Source organism: Thunnus maccoyii, chromosome 22 (assembly GCF_910596095.1).
Source record: "Thunnus maccoyii chromosome 22, fThuMac1.1, whole genome shotgun sequence".
Taxonomy (NCBI): Eukaryota; Metazoa; Chordata; class Actinopteri; order Scombriformes; family Scombridae; genus Thunnus; species Thunnus maccoyii.
The window spans coordinates 19,539,917-19,558,100 of NC_056554.1; the positions used below are offsets into that span (position 1 = coordinate 19,539,917).

At 43.1% G+C, this 18,184-nt stretch overlaps 1 protein-coding gene across 4 annotated transcripts in view; it reads right to left on the reverse strand.

The window, feature by feature from the left end:
* The window catches only part of shroom4 (shroom family member 4), a 115,902-nt gene continuing 97,718 nt past the window's right edge, over positions 1-18,184 (reverse strand). For all 4 annotated transcript variants that reach the window (XM_042401315.1, XM_042401317.1, XM_042401316.1 and 1 more), the window contains 9 exons: positions 13,403-16,301; positions 8,884-8,945; positions 6,446-7,315; positions 4,776-5,417; positions 3,182-3,308; positions 2,922-3,023; positions 2,574-2,744; positions 2,054-2,196; positions 1-1,589 (listed from right to left, as the gene is read on the reverse strand). In XM_042401315.1, the coding sequence (XP_042257249.1) occupies positions 1,433-1,589; positions 2,054-2,196; positions 2,574-2,744; positions 2,922-3,023; positions 3,182-3,308; positions 4,776-5,417; positions 6,446-7,315; positions 8,884-8,945; positions 13,403-16,301 (5,173 nt within the window). In that variant the 3' untranslated portion in view covers positions 1-1,432. The remainder of the gene's footprint in view (positions 1,590-2,053; positions 2,197-2,573; positions 2,745-2,921; positions 3,024-3,181; positions 3,309-4,775; positions 5,418-6,445; positions 7,316-8,883; positions 8,946-13,402; positions 16,302-18,184) is intronic.

The following is an 18,184-nucleotide window of genomic DNA, read 5'->3' on the forward strand; positions in this document are numbered from 1 at the left end:
AAAATCACTATATACACACACATCGTATACATTATAAACACAAGTGTCTTCTGTACATAACGGTCATTTACGTGACAGTATAACGAGTCGGTGGAGTCTCAAACTCACACGCAGTAAAACATGTTACAGCTGCAGACGTTATAGTAACGGGAATACAAAGTGATATGACGATATTATGGTGGATAATAAACTATATGTATTGCTGAACGCAGGTGTCAGCCAGCAACAAAAAAGAGAAGTAATATGCTCAGCTAACATCCCAGTGGCAGTTAATAACGCTGCAAAACGGCATCTCACGATATCGACTTTAGTGATGTTAATGGAAACACAGTTTCATAAAGTGTAAAGCACCGAAAAACAAAACAAAAAAGTCTCCTTTGATTCTCTGAACCAGGAGATTTAAATACGAAAAAGGAAAAAAAACGACAAGCAGCGTCTGTGTGACACATTCATGAAGCGATAATGTCTTTGGCAAACGTAGTGTGATACTGTTTAAAATAGAAGAAAAAGGGTAGTGTCATGTTTTACAGTACATGTTTCAGGCACATAATGTGTAAAAGTAGTCCTTACTGTCGCCACAGCGGCTGAAATGTAGTAACACGGCTTGAATTTTTAATATTTTTTTTAATTGTTAGCTCTCTGAAAAGTGAATCTTGAAGCTCCTGTTTCAGTCTTTTACTTGTAGTTCCCAAATCTTGGATGTTCACAGCCAAGAGTTTCAGTTATATCCAAATCCAATCATGTATTCTGTGGGTCCATGTTTCACTTTCTTCTTCTTCTTTATCCTTTTTTTTTTACCAGTGCTGTAGTACTCAAGTCCAGGACTCGTGCTTCTTGTTTTGATCTGAGCCATCAGTGTGTGTTTGGAGTCAAAATTTTCCTTCCTAATTTATAACTTTCAGTCTGTTTCAAGCTGTTTGTTTTCGTCCAGGAACTTTCAGATCTACAAATCTCTACAAATCCTTAAAAGAAATAATTTGACATTTTGGGGATGCAGAACATGAAGCTACGACCGGAAGACTGGAAACTCCCGGTGTCTCCGCTGGATTCATGTCAACCTCTGAAGATACTGAAGAACGGCGTCTGGCCAGGAAATTGTCTGGCACGTTAACGCCACGTAAAACCACAAATTATCACTGTTACACTTTAGTTTTTATACGTATCTTTAAAAAAAAGATATAAAAAGTTAATCAATGAGTTTTAGAGGTGATCTGTGCTGGTGATTCCTCTTCTTGTCTAACTTTCGGTTAGAAAGAGAACAAGCATATTTCCCGAAATGTCAAACTATTCCTTTACACACATGTACTCTGCATGTTCACAGCCTCTCAACCCCCTTTGTTCCTCGTCTTGAATTTGACTTGGACTGAATACTGTAGGACTACTGCACAACCCTTCTTCTTCTTCTTCTTCTTCATCTCTTTAAAAGTTTTTCTTAATAGTGTCCGTATCCCATTGACATTCCCATTCCCATCCCCATCCCAAGTCCCAGGCTCTCCCTCAGCCCCCTCAGCTGCTCCTCTCCCAGCCGGATCTTGTCCTCCAGCTGCCTCTGCTCCACCAGCAGGGCGGCCTTCATCTTCACAAAGTGGCTGCAGAGAAGAAAAACAAAAGATAAACAATTTTAACATCTGTTCAAAAAAAAAAAAAAAAATGTAGCAGCTTTAGGGTGTGTGAGACACGGATTAATAAGTCGACTATTTGACTCTTCAATGGTGAATCTTTTGTTTTCAGCCTATCTTTTATATTTAAGGTATTTTATGAATTTAAATGCTGGTTTTATTAGTACAATTACTATGAGTTCACTGAGGAAACTCCTCATATCTTCTAAATTATGTGGTCTATTATAGATTTGCTTCATTGTTGATGCCTTAGTGGTGAAATGTCTGTATAACTACTAACTTTTTCTATGTATATAAACACCATTTTCACACATTAAAGCCCAAAATGAACATAAAATGATGATTTATGGAATCATTCATATAAATTTGTCTCGGAGGTGAACTCTGAGACAAATTTCCGCTATGATGGATAATAAAGTTTTACTGTTTTGTACCTGTAGTCTCTGTGGTGTTCGGGGGAGAGGCAGCGGGCCAGCACCCGGCTGACGGCCTGCTCTCTGCGGTCGACGTGGTCCTTCAGGTCCTGGGCCTCTGACAGCTGCCTCATGAGCTGACGCTTCTTCTCCAGCAGGGGGAGCTAGAGGGCAGAGAGAGAGAGAGAGAGAGAGAGACGTTTATATACATGTGCACTTTACACCTTCCTCATCTCTTCTTTGCAGAGTTTTGAAATGTTTTTTTTTCCCTCTTTAAATAATCTTAACCCACCAATTTAAATCCCATGAAGCAAATATATACAACTTTTAACTTTTTTTTTACTTCTTCACAATATGATTTTCTTTCAAAACAGAAACAAATGTACCAAAAAGTTACAAATGGTTATCTCACTCCTTAAAAACATCACGCTGCTCCACAGACACTGAGCATGAAGCAAATATTTTCATCCCCCGCTAACGTTTACACGACGTTTAAATACCCCTACATTCAACCGATTACACCCTCCTTCTCTCTCCTCACCCTCTCGTGGTGCTCCGCCTCGGGGTCCAGTGTATCCAGCGTGGTCTCCACTCTCAGCAGCCTCCCCGACAGCGACAACAGCAGGCTGACAACCTTGTCCAGATCGCCGATGAACATGCGGAACTTGTCCACCTCGTTGGGCTTACACACCGCCACCACCATGCTCTCCACCTGAGGGCAACACACAGAGAAAAGTTGAAGATGACTGATTTGTTCCTAAATGTAGTTACAGTTTAATTTGGAGCATAAGAAGGTAAAACTACAAGTGAATAAATAATCATAATGAATGTGGGTAAAATAAAATGCTGCAAAAGTTAAGATGAGCAGATTGGAAAAGCGTCTCTCCACCTCCTCTCCCAGCTGTGCGTTGGCTCTGATGTCGTCCTGCAGTCCCCTCTGAGCTTCTCTCAGCACTCCCAGCTTCTTACGGAGGCTCTCCATCAGCTGTTTCTGCACGACAGAGGGACAATTGTTTCAACATAACAGGCCACACATACACGTCTGTCAGCCTCAAGACATAATATCAGACACTTTTACCGCAGATAAGATGTCTGGAAGGTGGAGCGAAAGTTCAAAAATGTTAACAAGACAGCAGCTGCGCGTGTTACCTTGTAGGTCAGCTCGTCGTCGTCCCTCTCTCTGTTATCGGTGAAGTCCTTCATCTGCGACAGGAGCTGCGCCTTGGCTGCTGACGTGCTGTAATAGGACGAACAGCTGGAGCTCGCACCGGACCGCCTGAGGGGGGCAGATGGGGGAGGGGGGGAGGAGAGGCACCGGGAGGAGAGAGAGAGAGAGAGAGTTTATTTTATTTACACAGAGATAAAACACAAGAGGCAGAGCGATAAAACAGACACACAGTCATAAAATACAGTGATTTAAAAAGTACATAAATAAGAAAGGCAATCAATTACGTGGGATAAGTGAGACAAAGGAAAAACAAAGAGGCATATGGAAAACATCTCAGCCTCCAAACAAGCAAATACAACAGAAGCCAGGATGAAACCGAAGAAGCTGACAGAGCAGCTGGCACCAGAGACGACAGATTAAGATGACAGCGAACAGAAAACAAATCAATAAAATGACAAAAGTTATGAGATAATTCAAATCTGTCTGATAGAAAGAGGAAAAGGAAAGAGGAGAAGTGACAAACATCAGTGATGAAGTATGATGGGATTCTTGTGTTGTTTAAAAGAAAAGCTTGACTGTTTTATTTATATTTATGCATTTTATTGTCTTCACACATATATTTTACATACTCTATCTATCACACGCTAACACAGATGATGATTTAGAGGACATTTTCTATCACTACGGCATCGACTAATTCAGTTTTTATCATTTAACTGACATTTCAACTTTAATTTGTAACTTTTCAAGTGAAAGTTCAACTGCTTTTAGAGCTTATATAAATCTATCATCCTATTTTTTCATGCTGTATTTCAGTAATTTTGCTATCTGGTCTGTTTTGTGCACACACAACATCTATCGCACATCTGTCCGTCTTGGAGGAAGGATCCCTCCCTCCTCTGTTGCTTTTTCCTGAGGTTTCTTGCATTTTTTCCCTGTTAAAGGGGTTTTTCTTTTTGGGAGGAGTTTTTCCTTCCTATCCGAGTCGAGGGGTCTAAAAATAGAGAGTTTTGTATTGCTGTACAGACTACAGATAAAGCCCCCTGAGGCAAATCTGTGACTTGTGATGTCGGGCTGTACAAATAAAGATCAACTGCCTCTGGGGTTTGAACTTTAAACTTTTCAGTGCTTCAACATCAACTGCAGCTCCCATGAAATTATTTAAATGCTAAAAAAAAAATATGTATATCAGAAAAACTTCTCTAGTATTGTGATATTAGTTTCAATCATATCCCCCAGCCTTGGTAGAAAAGAAGAAGTGATATGGATATGGCTCTCTACACTTACATATCATCAGAGAAGTCGTCTAAATTAATTTTCCGATACATATTCTTGTGATCATGTAAAGTCTTTGTCTTTATTACCAGTCTGGCACCTGCAGCGGCAAAAACGAACCCTTTGAAAACGCAACGGAGGGAGAAAAAAGAAAGTACGGTGTTCTGGAAAGGTTGTGGGAAAGAGGGAATGAGCTTAGTGACAAGAACAGTTAGGTCTTGTACAAATCAATTGATGTGTGTAATTAATGCGCGGCGCACACACACACACACACACATCGTCACATTCCTCTCGTCTTACCTATCCAAGCTGTCGGTGTTGTGCTCCGTGGGTTGGTAGGCTCCTCTCCAGCTCTCCGTGCCCGACTCTCCCTCGTTGCTTTGGGGGAAGAGCTCCTCCAGGCTGCTCTCCCCGACCTCCAGCTCCTCCTCCAGAGACCCGCTCTCCGCCCTCGTCCTACTCGACGGCGACGCCTCTGAATCCGCCAAGGTGTCGATGTCCGTCTCCAGGACCGTGACTGGCAGCGCGAAGCAGGGGAGCTCGCTGGTGATCGGCTCGTTTTCTACCAGGAGTCTCTCCTCTTCCTGGAAGTCATCGATGTCCGTTTCCATGGGGACGTCCAGCTCCGCCTCCAGACTGTGCACGGGGCTCGGGCTGAGGGTCGTCTCCGATTCGGCTCCTGGTTCGGGGATCCTCTGCGGTTCGACACTCTGGAAGCCTCGGTTCATACAGACCTGCTGCTGCTGCTGCTGCTGCTCGTAGTCCCAGACCCCACCGACGCCTCCATTCTCTAAAACAGGTGGACGCGCCGTGTCGCTATGAACTCTGGGAGACGGAGCTCGCTCCCACTCGGCTCCGGGTCTCACGCTGGGCTGCTGTTTGTGAGGTCTTGCTGCTGTTCTGTCCTGGTCTGGGCTGCGGCTGGTGTCCATCTCATATAAACTACAGAGACACAGATAATCAGAAAAGTTGAGAAAATAATAAAATAATAATAATAACAGCACAAAAATGACCAGTGAAAACAAACAGACTGTTGGAATTACTGGTTATTGGTTGGTTGGTTGTTTGGCGGCATTCAAACACTTGAAATTAGCACATTTTTCACTACAAAAACACATCAATTTTCCTTACTTGTCTTGGCTTACTTCTGAAGTTTAACCCACCAGTTCTGGACTACACTGTGAGCTGATTGGCTGCTTAAACTTCTGGCTAGACTACATTGGTGTTGTTTAATTATATGAGATTCAAACATTGTATTTGTTATATAAGCAAATTTCTCTCAGTGAGAGATCCATAATGTTGACAGTTTGATAAATCTGGTTAATGTCCAGCCTCTGTAGGTTTAATGAGTCCCGGTGGAGTTTTATTGTAAGCAAACAAATGTTTACATTCACTGGTTCTCACGATTACTCACTGAGTGTGTCCCCGAGGGCTAAAAAATGAGTCAAATCCGTTTCCTTCCTCGTAAAACATTTGCGAAGCCGAGTTTTCTTAAAGTATTTACATCCATGTGACTCATGTGCATGAGAAACAAAACAGGGAGCCACTCATAAAAAAAAAACTTCCTGCTCCATAGCGCTAATAGGGTACATAGGGTACCTTTAAGTTGTCACCTTGCTGCAGTGATGTAGAAGTGTACTCCAGGGTGTGGTCAGTACACTGTGACATCACTGCTGGGTGTGGTAAATATCGTCACAAAAATTCACTAAGTTCAAAAACTATCTGTGCATTATTACAGTTTACTGTAATAAAATGTATTATTATTATTATTTTAACTGACCACAAATGGTTTTTGAGGTCATATGAATCCTGTGTTTGCACAGATGAGATATATTTTATTGACTGTGAATTTGAAAATTGAACTTTCAGGTCTCTAGCGTGGTTATGAAAGCTGGATTAAACCAATACAACCACTTTAGAAGGATGTAGCTATAATGGAGTAACTATATAAACATCATAGCCCGGCTCACCTGTTCACACTGTTCGGTGCTGCAGGTGGAGGTCGAGCAGATAAAACATCCGCCCTCTCCTGCTGTCCGCCATGCGTGTTCCTCAAGTTCCCATCCCTCTCTCTGTGGGGCGGAGCCACCGGCCTGAAGGCCCGTCTGGAGAACATAGGACTGGGCGGAGCGATTGAAAAGGGGCGTTCCTGATATTGAGCCTGATTCTGATTGGACGTAGCATGGGGAAAAGGCTGTTCGTGTAACGGTGGTTGATTCTGATTGGATGGGGCTTGAGAATATGTGCGTTCTTGGGTTTGGTTGCAGCTGCAGTGCGAGCAGCTCTCCGTGACTTCCTGCCTCTGCGGAGGAAGACTGTAGGACCTCTGCCTGGACGTTTCAGGTGGAGGGACGTAAGGAAGGTTTCCCTCTGCGGGGTCGAGGGAGGGAGGGATGGAGTGATGGTGCGGAGGAACAGCAGAAGAAGGAGAGGGGGGGAACATGGTGTGATGAGACGCACGCCTGCGGTGAAACTGCTCCCACTTCGGGGGCGGTGGTCTCGGGGGAGGTGGCGTCTTCTTCCTGTTTAGCCTAGCAGCGCTTGCCGCATCTCCTCCCCTGACACCGGCCGCTCCTTCCTCCACCTCGCTCAGGGTCTGGCTGGTCGCCGAGAAAATAGACGGCGACCAGCGGTGGCTGCTGTCAAAGCGGAGGTCGTTTTCGGACATGGCTCGTCCCCGGAGTGAGAGAGGGGCTGGCGGGGGAGCGTATGCGTATCCGTTGCGGTCATCGCTGCTCCCGTCGAGCTGTCTGGGGGCCCACCGACCCTGTTGGGGGTGCTGATAATGCTGATTGATGCCATCTGGAGGTCGGGACTCCCGTCTCCAGCTCGGGTAGTCCCTGTGATGTGGAGAAAACAGAAGATGACTGATATTAATTGATATTTCTTTGTCAATAAACCAATACAGGATCAAAGAGGATGTAAGAGAAGGCATGAAAACACCTAAAAACTTTGTTCCGCTACTTTCATTACACTATTTTGGGAAATTTGTGAAGTGTGGAGCCTAAAGTGCATTCGATACAGAGCTGGAGCCAGAACATGGTTAGCTTAGCTTAGGATAAAGCCCGGATGCTCTAAAACAACAATTTGTGGTTTAAGGGGAGTTTGTGTTGAAACTGTTTCTTGACAAACAGCAGACGAGCAGCTTTCTGGAGCCTTGTCATTACAGTGAGGTTGCCAGGTTTGGTACCAAAATGACTGGCAACCCACAGTATAACAAAGTATGGCCCAAATTAATGTTTGTACACTTCTGTTTGTCTATGGATTAAAAAGATAAAGTTTGTTGTTAAATAGCACACTTTAGAGGTATTGGTGGGCGTATTCTTCAACTTTGTAGCATTTCCTCTTGCTTCTCGTCTTTATGCTACGCCAAGCTAACCACATCCTGAGCCCAACTCTACACTTGACCCACTTAACACAACATGAGAATGACATCAACCTTTTCATTTCACTATCAGTAAGAAAGAGAATAGTAACATTTCCTAAAATGTTGAACTATTCATTTAAACATTAATAACTGGATAAGGAACAATCAAAGACAAAGTTGAGAAAAAAAACATCTTGAAGTAATATTTATTAAGAGTCTTAGCTCTAAAAACTCAGCTAATCTCCTTCATCAGGACTGTGTGGGTGTAGTTTGATTAGATTTGATTGATAGTGGCAGCTCCTCCAAAGGTTTTTAACCCGACAACTGACTTTTTAAACTCACTTAAATCCAGTGAGAGGAGCACAAGAGGAAGGAAGACGGATATAGAGGACTGTCATGTAAAATAAACAAAACTGTTTCGACTTTGGCAGAAAACAGAGAGTTCATGTTGGACCGCGTCGCTCATTGTGAGAAGCTGATTGAGAAAACAGGATTTCAGGAAGGTAAAAGAGGTAAATTTTTTGGAGAGAAATTTTTCTTGAGAAATACACATTACAAAAAAACCCCAAAAAACAGACAGAGAAAGTGGTTAAATTACAGTAAACGTTTCCTTTTTGCATTCCAGACTTAATGAACTGTTTCTGTCTCAGGTCAAATATGAGTAGAGGCCCTTTTTACAAGCCATGCGTGTCCTACATGCCCCCCTTAACGTACAGGAATCACCGTCCCAACCACATATCATTATGGTCACATTTTAAGCATGGATGATTGCGCCGCACACTTAGAGCTCATTATAGTCAAATCACAGCCAGGCATGACTGAGTGGGATTTCCGTCTCTTGGCGCACAATGGGCCGACCCCACCTAAAGTCTCCCGAGATTCACTTATTTAAGGTGAATCAGAGAGTTGAGCAAGTGTGTGTCTTGCGTTGCCATGTCAGAAAGGCAGAATCATAAATATAGAAGATAATTAAGCAAAAAAAAGAGAAGAGAAATACCGCTTGTTCACATGTTTGTATGGTTGCTAAAGGAAGTGGCTCACCTCTCAGTCAGGCTGTACTTCCTGTTGAGCTTGGTCGTTTCCTGTTGCCGGGCGGGATACGTCTGTGGAAGACATTTAAAGCCGGTTAATAACACCGAAGGAATGAAGGAAGGCTTCAATCTAGCGCTACAGTAAGTGTTGGTCAGCGGACATCCATGCTGAAAGGAAGTGGGTGTGTTAACTCCACCCGGTCATATACCTCAGTAGTCATAATGATGAAGGGGTGGAGGTGATTTCTGCTTGAATTTGACTATTTTTGGTCATAAATCTCTCTCTCCAACAGTAATTTTACTTTATTACATTATTACTTGTCTTTTTTTAAGGCTGCAACAAACTATTTTATCATTTTCATTTTACTTTCTCAATTAGTTTCTGTATTAATTGTTTTGTCTATAACATATCAGACACTTTTTAGCCCAAAAAACCCAAATATTCAACTAACTATCATAGCGGACAAAGGAATTTGGCAAATATCAGTAACTTTTTGGCATTTTTGCTTAAAATAAATCTGTCAAAACTGTTGCAAACAAATTTTCTGTCGACTCATCGATGAATTGTTTCAGCTCTGTCTCTCTCTGTGCTGTTGCTGCATTCATAGTTTTAATTTTATTCATTATTTCATTGTCTGATTTTATTCTATTAATCAGTTGAGGTATGTGTTTTTATGGTTTTGTCCTTTTGTGAAGCTCTTTGTAACTTGACTCAAAGTCCACTTGATAGCTTTTTTTTTCCCCAGAGCTTTCTCACAGTCTTCACCAGTTGTAAATGAGTTAAGATTATTATGTCACACAACTATTTCCAAGATCAGAAAAATGAACTTGCACTCGAGTTTATATGCAACAAACTCAGAGTTTGTTTTTGAAAAGAAATCAAAACAAGTCTGACAGAATCCCCCTTTCAGAGGCGTATATGTGTAAAGGTTGTGATAACACCGTTTGTCGGCTCATTATGGCTTCAAGTACAGGATACGTCTGTAAAATGCATTCAACCTGAGCTATTACCCCAACGGTGGAATGCTGAATGAACTCATTGCACTCCTATTACTGGTCATAGAGATACAGCAGCCACTAGATACACACGGGGAGGTGGGGATAAGCTATACAAACACACCGGTGGGGTACGCACACACGGATTCCTGTGAGGAAATATTTTCTGACCGTCTGCGATGCAAATCTGAACATTCAGTTGGTATTTTTGTTGGACTGGTGGTGGTGAATTTAACATATTTGGCCGTCACTTGCTGTCAACAGTGCATAAAACAGCAACTGATAACTTTGTGATAATAAGGCCTATCACACGAGCACCTGGATGGCTCTTCTCCATTTGAATCTCTTGGGCTTTAAAGGGGCATTAAGTGATTTCTGACTTCTTTTGGCTTATGTTAACTGATGTTTTGGCAGGCAGCAGTGACTTTTTGGAGTCTTGTCTTTACTGTGAGGTAAACCAGTGGACCCTCCAGTGTTAATTAGTGAGCTTTGGCAGGTTTGTTACCTCTGGATAGAGCCAAGCTAGCTGTTTCCAATCTTTATGCTAAGCTAAATGATCCGACTGCTGGCTGTAGCTTCATATTAAGTATACAAACATGAAAAGTGGCAGAGCTACAACGATTAGATTAGAAAATTAATCTGCAACTATTGTGATATTTGGATAATCGTTTTAGTCATGCCAAAAATTTGTTGGTTTCAGCTTCCCAGATGAGGTGACTGTATGTTTTTCTTTGTCAAACATGATAGTGAACTGAATATGTTTGGATTTTGGGCTCTTAAACATGACATTTGAAGACTTCGATTTGGGCTCTATGAAATGATAACAGGCATTTCTCATTATTTTCTTTTTTTTTCATTTTATAGACAAATCGGTCAATCAAGAAAATAATCACCAATAAAAATCAAGTTACTTGCAGCCCTAGAAAGTGGCTCAATAAGCATATTTCCCAAAATGTCAAGCTGTTTCTTGAAGAATACATCCAAAAGAAACACCTATTAAAGAGGTAAATATACTGTATCATCATGCAAAATACTGGAGTTTTTTCTGTTTTTTGTCATTTGGTACTTGTCTGAAAACAAGGCCTATTAGCATTTACAGCTGACATATTGCTATACTGGTTGTTTTTTCATTGCACAGCCCTCCATTTGACCTCAACATTAAACAGATAACAGAGCAATGAAAGCTTGAAATTTCAGTATCTGGACAATTAAGTTATCAGTGTGAAGCAACAATCCTCTCAACCCTCCACAGAGAGTCTTACCCTATTTAAATGTTTATTCATTAAGTAATACGAACATTGTATTTTTGCTTATGGTGGGAATAAGTTTAAGCTAAATTCAAAGATTCTTGTCCAGTTTCAACAAAAAAACCTACTAAAATCTTAAAATAAATATCCAAACTGGCAAAACACACTGTATTTCATGTATGAATTGATTTAATAACAATGAGTGATTATTGTGAATGTGTTTCATTTTCTGCTTTCAATGTTTTCTACACTGACCTTTACAAAATTACTGAAGTTCGGCCAAAAGATGAACCGTATCAAAGTGTAGATATAATATTAACATAACAGGATAGGATGTTAATGTTTCCTTTGAGGCCGATTTTAAAAATACTTTGGTTTAATTTTGCCAAAAACAATTCTCATATGATCACAGACAATAATAATACCAGACAGTGACATTTTTACATTTCCTTTGTACGTTTAACACACACACACAGGAACACAAAAGCACAAACCGTAACGAAATTCCCTTTTAAAACGGGAAACGTGATGCTTACATGTGAGCATGAAGAGATAGTGGACATATGCATGTGCATATTAACATGCATGTGTAGTGTTTTCCCCTTGCAAGTGTGTGTGTGTGTGTGTGTGTGCCTCTGGAAAATATCTTATCACAGCCTTGTAGTCCATCCAGCACATCTGTTACCATTAAAGATATTGGAAGTTTTCAGCGGCAGATATAAAACAAGAATTTGATGCATGGGGTTATCGCTGTGGCATCAAACCAGCAACCTTTCATTTGAAAAGGATCCCAAACTACAGGGTTCAAGGTTCCCCCGAGGCCTAAGCACAGCGAAACCACACGAAAACAACAAAACTGTGTCAGCTTGATCCAAATATCTGCTGCACTGAAGATACATTTAGTCCAAAGTAAATGTCAGTTTGGCTTTGTTCAGTGTTAAATGATAAGGTTACTAATAGGCTGAAGTTCACAGGAGTTTCAAAAGTTCAGAAGAAGGGCTGCACCCCCTGCCAAGAGACTTGAATCAATTTGTGGTAGAGATGTAACCCAACGCTGCTATTATCGCTGACACAAGCGTCCACCATTGTTGCACAATCTCCCTCGGTTCCATGAACTATTTCAGTGATCCGCCGAATTTTCAATGAGAATTTCAGACTTTGACCACATGCAGGATGCGAGGTTCAACTTCAAACCAACCGTTCAACCACGAAGCACTTGGACCGAGTGGCCACTTAGCGCCAACATCCAAGTCTGGCCACTCGATCCCTTTTCTGGTGCTGGTTTTAAAGAACCAAGATAGTTTTTCGGTCTCCAGTGTTCACTTAAGTTCGGTCCAAAAACCGCAGTCTGATTTCAGTGAGCTGAAAAGTTTTTCTTTCGCTCTTAAAGACTTGGTTTCAGTGTTGGGACACTTGGGCTATTACTTAGCTTAGGAAGCCCACTCTGGGGAATCGGTATTGAGGTCAGCAGTGTTGTAAACATACTTGTTAATGGATGCAATAAGAACCACTACTGTGTTTATTTCTTAACGGGATTGATGCTTTGAAAAAACGTTGGCTGAATATAGAAGTTTATTCATCAATAAAGGGCCAGTTATCAGTTCTGACAATTGGTAGCAAAAGTTACATGTAAGATTAGAAATTTTAAAGAAGGGGGAGTCCTGGTGGCTTTGAGGTTTAGGTGCTGACATGAACCGCAACGTTCTGGAAATATTGGAAAGTAAAGTTTCAGAAAGTTTTAAAAGCTGTTCAACCATCTGACGAGCACTTCCCAACCTCTATACACTGCTCCAAGTGTATAGATCAGCAGGATTGGCCATTTCTCTTAGAAACACAACGTTGTTCCATCCGAATAAATATGCTATAAACAAAAGCGGATTTAATAGAAATAAAGATGTTTTGATTTAGTCCATGTATCACATAGTGTGATGATAAGTATCTGGCGTGCTTCTCCTGCTCAGCCCTACATCTCCAAGAACATACTGTGCATCAAACTCAAATGGCACTGACCCATACCTCAACTTGCTCCAGATCACTAACACTCACTCTTTCAGCCCACATTTCACTCTTTGTCTCTTTTTGTCTATAAACCTGACAAAGTAAAAGTTTATAACGCAGATCCAAGAACAACAGACTCCTACTGAAAGCTAACCTGGCAACCTCCTGGCTCCTTCGTGAACTTTATAAACGCAACATGTCTTTCATCAATCATGAAACCATAACGTGTGTGTTTAAAGTGCGTGTCCATGGATGTGTTTTGATGCATTTGAGTGCAGAGGCTCTTACTTCTGTAGGCGTGTAGCTCCTCGCTGTGTAGCCCTGGTGCAAAGGTTGCTGTTTCTCCAGAGGCTGTGAAGGGGTGTTGACTGGGTAAAAAGCAGATCGTGGGACTTGATTCTGGCCGTGGGAGAACGCCTGAGGCTTGGGATGGAAGCTGTGGAAGTTGTCCTTGTGTATGAAGTCTTGATGTGATGCGAGCTGGGCATTTTCCTCCATTTCCTTCTCTCTTTCTCTCTCGAGCTCTTTCTCTCTTTCTTTTTTGAGACGTTCCTTCTCCTTTGCCCTCTCCATCTCTTTTTCTCTTTCCAGCTCAAGCTCCCTCTCTCTTTCCCTTTCCCACTGTCTCGCCCTCTCTTCTCGTTCCCTCTCCCGCTGAATCTCCCTCAGCTTTGCCCTTTCCAGTTCTATTTCTCTCTCCTGTCTTTCCTTCTCCTGCTGCCTCTCCCTTTCCCTCAACCTTTCTTCCCTCTCTCGTTCCTTTGCCCTCTCCTCCATTTCTCTCGCTTGTTCCCTCTCCTTCTCTTTCTGCCTCTCTCTGCTGGTACTCACAGACTGCCTCCTGGCTTCCAAGGCGTTTGGAAGCAGAGTACTTTCCTGCTGAAGTCCTCCCTGGTAGGAGTATCTCCTTTGGCTTGGGTACTGACCACGCTCCCCTCCTTGGTGCTCCAGATTGTGGGGCGGCTTCTTCTGCCTGCGACTTGACAGATTTGAGACATCTGGCCCAGACATACCCTCAAAAAACTTCATTCTATCTGCAAACGGAAGAATATCTGACTCCTCTATCCGAGAACAGGACGAGGAGCGACCGTAGGAGGAGGTGGTGGACGAGGTGAAGGCACAAACTCCATGCCTTGACCTTGTGACACCTAACACCTTCTCACCCGAGACTCCACACCGTCTGTCTGGTTCGGGCTCTGGTTGGAGTTTATGCTCAGGAGTCCAACGCCAGCGACGGGCTTTGCCAGCTGGAGCTGGTTCCTCCACAACTCGGATGCCAACACCAAAATTGGGCACGCCTGGGTCCAGAATCTGAACAGACCTGGATATGTTGTTTTGACTGTAGCTTGTGGACTGGAGTTGAGTCTGTGAGACATCATGGTTTTGTTCATTTGATGTGTTAGATTTTTCAACTGGTGCTGTGGTCCGGGCGTCTGGGGGACTAACAGGTGAGGCAAATGCAACTTTGGTACTTCTTTCCTGGGCTTGCAGGTCTGGTTCTTCCCCGTCCTCATGGAGGTCTGGACCCTCCTCCTCCTGGACAGTCTCACCACTACAAAGCAACCCTCCTGGGCCCCGGCTCCTCTGAAGCTGGGCCTTCTTCCTCTGAATCTCATTGCGGAGGTTAGTAGCAAAACGCTCACTGCGACGACGGTTTCGTCTATGGTTCCTGGCCGCGTCTGACTTCTTCATCACTACCTCTCCTTCTACATTCTCCTCTTTTTTCCCTCCTCTCATCCCTCTGTCCACTGCTCTCTGCTCCTCCAGTAATGTGTCCATACTTGCAGCAGCACTGAGAGGCTCAAAATCTCTCTCCAGTATCTGGTCAGGGCCCAACCTTCCCTGGGTTGATGATCCAGTGGGGTCCCCTGGTACACTCACAGAGCGGCCCCAGGGGTGGTGATGCTGAATCGGGGAGAGGGAATTGCCATTCACACCCATCCCATCCACCCTGTCACTTGAATCTTCTTCACCGCCATCCCCTTCCAAGAATACAGATCCTGGGGTTGAGCATCGGCTGCCTCCCCACTTGCTTGATGGGGCCAGGTGATTGTGAGAAGCTTCTTGGTTCTCCGTTGTGGGCTGTAGTGGCGAATGGGACCACTGGCTGCTACAAGGAGACAAAGAGGGATCTGCGGGGTACGACGGATTGTAAGGCTCCAATGACGAGCTGTCACTGTTAAACTGCAATAACTGAAGTTGTGTAGCGAGGAGCTTGTCGGGGGCACTGTGCCGGTGAAGCCCCGTAGAGGAGTGCGTGGTGTCGGAGTGCATGGTATGAGAGTGCTCTTGAACCTCCATTGGGGATTCTGCAGGTAAGGAACCAGGACCAGGTGAGGAGTTGGCCCTCACTGTGTCAGAGAGGTGATCTGAGTTTGTCTCTGAATTGTAGTCTCTTTTACCACTAGTATCACATCTGATTGGTCCAAGTTCTTTAGTCTGAGTTTGGATATAGTAGGATTCTATGGTATTTGCTTTGAAATTCACAGTTTTGTCACCCTCTTCTGGTACAGTGAAGCCATTATGAACTCCTGATTCAACATTTAGAGAGGTCTTGTTTTCATCATAGTAGACGCTGGAAATTTCAATCGGAGCAGAGGCGCAACGTTTGTTGGCAGCATTAGGGCGACTCCGGGTTGCCTTGAAACTGTCCTTCCTGGTTGGAGGTTGAGGAGGGTTCATCTTTCTTCCTGTTCCCCTTTCTCCATTTCTTAAGATATCAAAGTCTCCTCCCCTCCTCTCCGCCTCATAACAGCAGGAGGACGGCCTCTCTTTTAACTCGACAGGCCTCGGTCTCGGCCTAGTCAGCGACCTTGACTTCAGTACGATCAGGTGTGCCTCATCCTGGGCCTCGCCAGATGAACTCCCTAGGGTTGAGGCATCACCGCCGGGGTAGCCTCGACAAGCTGGCCCAAGGCTTTGTAGGAGGTTATCCATGGAGCAGGCTTCACCAGGCCTCAGCGGCACCGTGGCGTAGTCGGATGTGTTTGAGCTGGCAGAGAAGGAGCTGTAGGCGGAATCTCTCTTGTTGTTGAAGAGGACTGGGTCGACAGGTGAATTGTGGGAGTCGGAGTATGGCTGTGTGGTGGGTGTGGGTGTGTCCAAGCTCTCCATGGAGCCCAGGGAACTGCTTCGGTCGGTGGACGAGTAAGGTCTGGACAGCTGACCCCACTGCATGGACAAGTCACTGCAGAGAGACGGAGATAGAGAAGATCAAGGTAAGCGTTTGAGATTTTATACTGTTCTACAGACAATATAAGCAAAATAAAGATGTCACCTTGGTCTCCAGGAACCTGCAACAGGCATTTGTCATTGTTTTCAGACATTTTATATTCTATAATCATATGAATGATAAATGATTTAATAGTGCATGCAAGTATTTAAATAAAGTCACGACAATGCTTACAATACAGTAGCAAAGAATGGAAATATGCTAATTCATATAAGTAAACTTCAATGTCTCCCAAGGGAAGTTCAAGTGGTTCCTTTCTAAACATTATGATGTTACTCCATCATTGACGAAAACGCATTTGGAGACTACATCCATCTTTAATTTTCAAGTGGCAAGTCGTAATTTTCCCCCGAGACATATACAGTATATTCTTCTGGAATACAACTTTTGAACTCTACAGCTGGGCAATCTGTTTTCTATCAATGCTGAGCTGAAGATCCACGGCAGCCCCATGTGTTTTTAAAGACCCTCGGAGGAAGCCTCTTTAGGCGGAGAGGGATTTCCTCCTCATCAACTCCCACTGCCTGGAGTCAAAGTCTCTAAGCCATCCCCTGATTCTTCTCATCCTTTCTCCTACCCCTTTCGTTCCTTTCTTCCTCTTTGCGGATTCCTCCCGACCCATCTCCTTTACATCAAATGTAAATTCGTTCCAAGATGATAACCACATTTTGAAAGACATCTGAAACCTGCTCATTCAAGTTTGACCTCACAAAATGTCAACAAATTTGCTTTGTAGGTCAGTTATGATTTGAATTGATTACATGACTGTTACAGAACAGCTCTCTCAGCAATACTACCCAAAAAATACAGTAATTCTCAATCAAGTTCATCACAAATTTGGCTTTACAATCTGTTTAACATACCGCACCCTCTGTCCTTTGCCTCTTGATTCAGATAAGGGAAAATTCCACAAAAATAAACTTTAACAGGAAAAAAAGGGAGAAGCATCAGGAAGAGCAAGAGGGGAGGGATCCCTCTTCCAGAACGGATGATAAATGTCATAAATACATCAAATGTTGCGGCTGCTCAACAGGCTGAAGTGCACACCATGCAACCACAATGTTCTGGGTTTGAATCTGACCTGTGAACTCTGTTGAACATCATCCTTCTCTTTCTGCCCATTTCTACTTTCAGCTGTTTAATAACAGGCCAAAAATGCTTCAGAACTCATCATCAACAAATCAAAAACTAATTTACCTGTAATCCAAAATTCTTGAAAATGATAGGGAGTACATTTTGGCATATAGTACTGAAGGAATGAAGAAAGGAATATGTTTCACACACATTGGCTTTTGATATTAGCTCCAGGGGGCAGGGGCACCCCAATGTTTTTGTGCTTGGTTCAAATCCAACCCGTAAAGGCCCCAACAAAAATCTGCACACATTTTCATTTTATTGTGGTTTTTCTTTTTCCTATAAAAAGCGAGCGAGTGGTCACTCACCCTTTTGTATTTCTTTGCTGTCTTATTCTAACAATAGGGAAAGTTGCCAGGGAGACAGAGGAGTGGAGACATAAGAGAGAAATTTCGAAAGGGCTTTGATCTAAAACCAGTGAGGGAAATCAACCAGCAGACTATCCCCGGGCTGTTTCTGTGGTATTTATGGTTCATAATCCATGCAAAGATCTGAAAACTTACGGGTTTTTCCCCCTTGCAAAGTTTTATACCACTACTTACTCTTATCAAAATATGATTATGTGCTCATGTACTCAAATGTTTTGGTGGTCTGCAGAATTTGTCATTTCATGCTCTTTCCATTTGGCAGTATATAATTAGAATCCATGAAATTCCTTAAAGGATCATACCAGAGGTTTTGCATGTTTTAGCCCCATTTATAAC